The following is a 6000-nucleotide window of genomic DNA, read 5'->3' as shown; positions in this document are numbered from 1 at the left end:
AGGTGGGTGCATAATTGGCTGGATAACCGTTCTCAGAGAGTAGTTATTAACAGTTCACAATTCTGCTGGAAGGGCATAACGTGTGGGGTTCCGCAGGGGTCTGTTTTGGGACTGGTTCTGTTCAATATCTTTATCAATGATTTAGATGATGGCATAGACAGTACGATTATTAAGTTTGCATATGATACCAGGCTGGGAGGGGTTTCAAATTCTCTGGAGGATGGGGTCATTCAAAATGACCTGGACAAACTGGATAAATGGTCTGAGGTAAATAAGATGAAGCTTAATAAGGACAAATGCAAAGTACTCCACTTAGGAAGGAACAATCCATTTCACACATACAGAATGGGAAGCGACTGTCTAGGAAGCAGTACTGCAGAAGGAGTTCTGGGGGTCATAGTGGACCACAAGCTAAATATGAGTCAACAGTGTGACACTATTGCAAAAAAAAAAAAAACAAAAAAAACATGATTCTAGGAGGCATTAACAGGAGTCTTATGAGCAAGACACAAGAAGTCATTCTTCTGCTCTACTCTGCACTGATTAGGCCTCAGCTGGAATATTGTGTCCAATTCTGGTCACCACATTTCAAGAAAGATGTGAAGAAATTGGAGAAGGTCCAGAGAAGAGCATCAAAAATGATTAAAGGTCTAGAAAACACGAGCTATCAGGGAAGAGTGAAAGAATTTGGCTTGTTTAGTTTAGAGGAGAGGAGACTGAGAGGGGACATGATTGCAATTTTCAAGTATCTAAAAGGTGTTACAAGGAACAGGGAGAAAAATTTAAAAAACAACAACAAATAGCCTTGCAGCACCTTAGAGACTAACAAAACATGTAGATGATATCATGAGTTTTCATGGGCACAGCCCATTTCTTCAGATGAATGGAACTATTAAAGGTCAAGTTTCCAGAAAAGTGAAAAAACAGATGGACAGGGCCAGAAGAGTACCCAGATATCAGCTACTTCATTGTTCTTCTTGGCCTCTGATGATAGGACAAGAAGCAATGGGCTTAAATTGCAGCAAGGGAGGTTTAAGTTGGACATTAGGAAAAACTTCCTAATTGTCAGGGTGGTTAAACACTGGAATAAGTTGCCTAGAGAGGTTGTGGAATCTCCATCACTGGAGATATTTAAGAGCAGGTTGGATAGACATCTATCAGGGATGATCTAGAATCTATAATTTTCCTGATTTGAATAAATTTAACAGGCACAAGTTACTTTGATAAGTTATTGCAAATGTTTATTTACTACTACTATTGCGTACAGATGCGTGCTGCCTTATATATACCCCACTACCAGTCACCGCGCAAGACTGGCTACCTACTCCCACAATAGAACAGTCCCGAACACCCCTGTGAGCATGCTAGAAAGTTTGAAAAAGTTCCATCGCCTTCTACATCGTTCTTTGGCCTCCCCACCGACCGAACCGGTACCCCTACATGTCAAAAGGCAAAAAAAAAAAAAAAAAATTAAAATTTGCATTTCGTGGTATGAAATTTGAAAATTAAAAAATTGTGCTGATAATTGTTTTTATGAAAATTTATCAGCCTTGCGCCCCCTTGGAATTTCTTCAACCCACCCTCCCGGCAGGTGCGCCTACCAATTTAGGATCCGATGATCTAGATAGTGCTTGGCCTTGCTGTGAGGTCATGGGACTGGACTTGATGATCCAGTTCTAGTATTCTATGAATACAGATTTTTAAACAGAGGGAAAAAAATCACTTCCAACGTATCTGGTGCCTCTTAAAGCCTGGCACCCTAATTAACTGACTGCCTAGTTCACCCGTATGGGTTGGGCTGGCCCTGCTTCCACTATGCTATGACCAGCAACCTGAGGCTTCTCCTCCTGAGACCTCAAATCCCAAAATCCCTATCCACTAAAATGACTGTAGCATATGCTGGTGTCTCAGGACGATTCTTCTTCCTTTCTGTGGGTCCTGGCCCCAGAAAGACTCAGGGCCACTGAGTTAAGATTTTGGACCAGATTGGGGCTTTAATGACTCATCCCCACTCAGCTGCAAAGCCCTGACACTCAAAGCAGCCATACAAGCCTCTCGCATTTGTTCCCTCCTGCTGCTGCTGCTGCTGCCCTTCACGCTTCCCCCTCCCAACACCCACCACGTTCTTTTGACGGCTGAGGGCACAGTCTTTAACTGGCAGCTTCAACTGTGGCTCCTGCGCATGCTCAACCCCCCCCATAGACACACCAGCGCGCAAGCGCGATGCTGTCAAGGGAGCGGCGCCTGACTAGTCCTCCGGGCTCTCCACGTTTCCCAAGCAGGGGGCGGGGCCGGCGGCGGCGGCGCAGCCAATCGGAGGCGCCCACGATCCACCCCAGCGAACTTGGAAGTGGAGTCGCTGAAGCCTGCTGGAGGCGCGTGGCCGGGGGTCCCTTCGCAGCCGCGTGCTGTAGCCATGGTGTCGGCCAGCGCGTGCCTCGGCCAGCTGGGCGCCGTGCTGCCCCTGCTGCTGGTGCTCTGCGACCTGCTCGGCGAGGGTGAGGGGCTGCGGGGCGAGCCTGCCCGCGCTGGTGCACGGCGCTGCACGCTGAGAGGGGGGACGGGGCGGCGGCTGCTGCTGCTCATCATGTGGCAGGTGTCGTGGTGCTGAGTTTGGGGGAGGTTTACACGGTGGGGTGAGCATGGGGCAGAGCAGCGTCTGGGCCCTGGGCGTAGCGCCGGGTTGGTGCAGGGACGCCGCCAGGGTTAGAATTGGGGTCGGGGTTTGGTTTGGTGAGTGCAATGAGATGCTCACCACAGGGAAGCCCGCATTTCCCTGAGCGCTCTCACGTATCCCCACATCACAGGGTTACCTTCCACAGGAACACCCTTGAGTAGTATGCTGAGGCTTTGAGGGTCTCACTGCCGCAGCCTTGTGCTGGCTGCTCTGGCATGATGCCTCCTGTCACGGAGAGCATATCTGTGCTGGACTTGAGGGCAATGCCAGCCTGTGCGTATTGAAGGGAAAGAAAGCTGTGATGGGCAGGGACTCTAAACTGGAGTTGAGACTGTTGCAGGCACACTGTCCTTAAATTCTGGGCACAACTAGAGAAATATGACAGTAAAAAAATAGAAAAGTTTGTAACTTCTAGTTGGGGGCTGCAGACAGTCACTTTGAAAACAATAAATATTTCTTAAAGTTCTAACTTCAAATAGATATTCAGAAAAAGATGAAAATAACAAATGCAGCATCATCATTAACTGTTTTTAAATATCCTCAAATTAATGACATTTCTAGCTTTGTGTTGTAGCTTTGTTTTGTTGCACTACAGTAAGTGCAGTTTTAATTTGGTTTCTATTCTTAGTCAAAAGAAACTAGGGAAAGATTTTAAAAGTGTGAATTTAGCTTAAAAAGTGGCCATGTGGAAATGGTATTATAGATTTGTTCAATATTCATGTAAAAAGACTTCTATTAACTTCTAGCCCTGTAAGAATGTTCTCATTTCTGGTAATCAAGTTAGGTGCTTGTTGTTTTTTTTAATAATTCATTACTGCCAGGAGTAGTAGTTCTTCAGAAGAAATTATTCCCTCCATTACACTTGTGCATCTTTTTAAGTTTCAGATTGTCACAAGTAACATCTGTGTAATCATAGAAAGCTAACGGGATTGCACAAGTGTTTGTGAGGGCATAGTTTGAAAATAAATTGTACAGATGCACCAGAAGGCACAATTTGGCTGCAATTTTTTGTATTATTGTTTGTAATGAATAAAATAGGAGGGGGTGGCTGTTGAATTGTAAGAACTCAGAGTGAATCTGGACCTTTCTGTGGGCTGTGGTCACTTTGGGTTGCTAACTTTCTACTTGCACAAAATGGAAAACACTTATTATGCCTTTCTCAGAGGCCTTCCTCTGAATTCTCTGTCTCCCCTCCTGTCTCTCCCCCCCCCCCCCCCCCCCCCGCAAGTTGTATGTTCATTTTCATCAGTTTGGCTCAGGGATTAGGGTATGGGGGGGGAGGCTCAAGATGAGGTTGTGAGCCAGGTTTGAGGGATTTGGGAGTGTAGAAAGGTGCTCTGGGCTGGGATAAATGGGTTTGGAGAGGATCAAGGCTAGGACAGGGGGTTGGGGCCCAGGAAGGGTGCAAACTCTGGGCAGAGCTTACCTCAAACAACTCCCGGAAGCAGCCAGCATAGCCCCCCTCTGGTTCTTTCACAAAAGTGCAATCATGTGGCTTTGGGCACTGCCCCATCTGTAGGTACTACCCCTACAGCTCCCATTGGCCATGACTCCTACCTAACAGAAGTGATGGGGTGGTGCTTGGAGCCACAACAGAATATGGAGCCCCTGACCCCCTTATGCATAGAAGCCAGAGGGGGGATATGTTTCCTGGGAGCTGCCCAGTGCAGAGGCTAGCAGGGAGAGCCTGTGCGGCACTGCCGACTGGACAGTAAGAGCTTAGAACCGCCAGGATCCCTTTTTGATCACGTGTTCCTGTCGAAAATTGAACACGTAGTCACTTTATGGTCACTCTGGAGGTTAGAAATGCACTTCAAGGTTGTGTTAAATGAGAACTCTAAAAACTAGAGTGTACTGGCTTCCTGATAATTTAATATTGAATGTAATGTGACAGTAGTTTATGTGCTGCTACTGTACTGTTTGCTCCCCCTGATACTTCTGCAGTTATGTTAATGAAACTGTACTAATGCCAGAGGAATCGGTGTAAGCATTTGAACTTGTTTTTAAGCATCTGTAGATAATTCATCTTCCAAATCTGTTTCCAAGTAGCATGGATGACCTTAGTGCTTTGCTGATTGTGGCCTTGGTAGTCACAAGTTTACTTTCTAATTTTGTATATATTTTTCCTAATAGCAAGCTTTATTATATTGTAAAAAACTTTTCCCAGGGAAGGGTGCCGCTTTAAACCTATTCTGGACAAAGCACTCTTACTTGGAACAATTCTACAGACATTAGGATGGCCAAAATATGATCTATTCGGTTTCTCTTATCTCTAATTTCTGTGTTTAAAAGGTTACTTCATAAGAGATTATGTTAGTATATGTGTAGTTAATGTAATACACAACTCACATTTTCCATAGCTGTAGATCATTTTGTACAGGTACACTGTACATTTTTAGTTTCTTCTTATTCTTGATACAGCGCTAACAAAGTTAAATAATGAAATAGAGATTTATAAACAGGGAGGGTTGTGAGGTTTCCACCCTCCTGGAGGCTGTGTTAATCTCTTCTCTCCTGGAACAGAAGCTGCATTTTCAGTAACAAACTGTCCTTAAAACCAGAGAGAGTATTGGATTCTCTTCCAGGACAGTACTGAAGATGGGGGGGAAGAGATGATGCTGGAGTTAACTGTTGTAACTGATTAAAAGATTATTATTTCACCAGGTCATCTTCCAAGAAAGGCAATGCATATTCTTCCAAATCAGAAATTTCTGATTTCACACCTAATAATTTTAGTACCACTGTTTATTGTACTGTGACTTTTTAAAAGTTCCCATTGCAACTTAATTTACTGCAGAAGTTCTTATTAGCCATGGAGGCATCCGTAAGACAAATGAGTGTATTTTAATCTCAGTTTTTACATGGCTTCTGCTATTGTACCCCAGGTGTCTGTCTCAAGGATTATGAAAAGGTTCCTAAACTTTTGAAGGTAAACTGGATCTTACACTACTGTTTCCCTAGGAGTCTAATACCTTAAGAACAAAAGGATGGCCATACTGGGTCAGACCAAAGGTCCATCTAACCTAGCATCCTGACTTTTGACTGTGACCAATGCCAAGTGCTCCAGAGGGAATGAACAGGACAGGTGATCAAGTAATCCATCCCCTGTTGTCCATTTCCTGACTTTTCCAGCGGAGGTTCCTCTTGAATTAAAGATATGTGTCCACCCCAAGATATATTGGAAATGTAAATACCTTGTTTCTCTTCTGTCCATTCCAGTAGCAAAGCACATGAGTTATAAGGAGTCGGAGAAAAGATGGGCCAGCTCATCAAGCAGCTTAGCACTCAGAGCTGGCTTCACTCTTACTCTGTCCACTAAGCTT

The 6000-nt window shown here is 44.7% G+C and overlaps 1 protein-coding gene across 1 annotated transcript in view; it reads left to right on the top strand.

Moving 5' to 3' along the window:
• The first annotated feature begins 2261 nt into the window (after positions 1 to 2261).
• The window catches only part of DNAJC3 (DnaJ heat shock protein family (Hsp40) member C3), a 42997-nt gene continuing 39258 nt past the window's right edge, over positions 2262 to 6000 (top strand). Inside the window, exon 1 of the mRNA XM_075918811.1 lies at positions 2262 to 2498. Within this exon, the coding sequence (XP_075774926.1) occupies positions 2417 to 2498 (82 nt within the window). The 5' untranslated portion in view covers positions 2262 to 2416. The remainder of the gene's footprint in view (positions 2499 to 6000) is intronic.

The sequence above is a fragment of the Pelodiscus sinensis genome, chromosome 1, assembly GCF_049634645.1.
Source record: "Pelodiscus sinensis isolate JC-2024 chromosome 1, ASM4963464v1, whole genome shotgun sequence".
Taxonomy (NCBI): Eukaryota; Metazoa; Chordata; order Testudines; family Trionychidae; genus Pelodiscus; species Pelodiscus sinensis.
The sequence above is the reverse complement of the archived record's forward strand: the minus strand, read 5'-3'. Positions and strand labels throughout refer to the sequence as shown.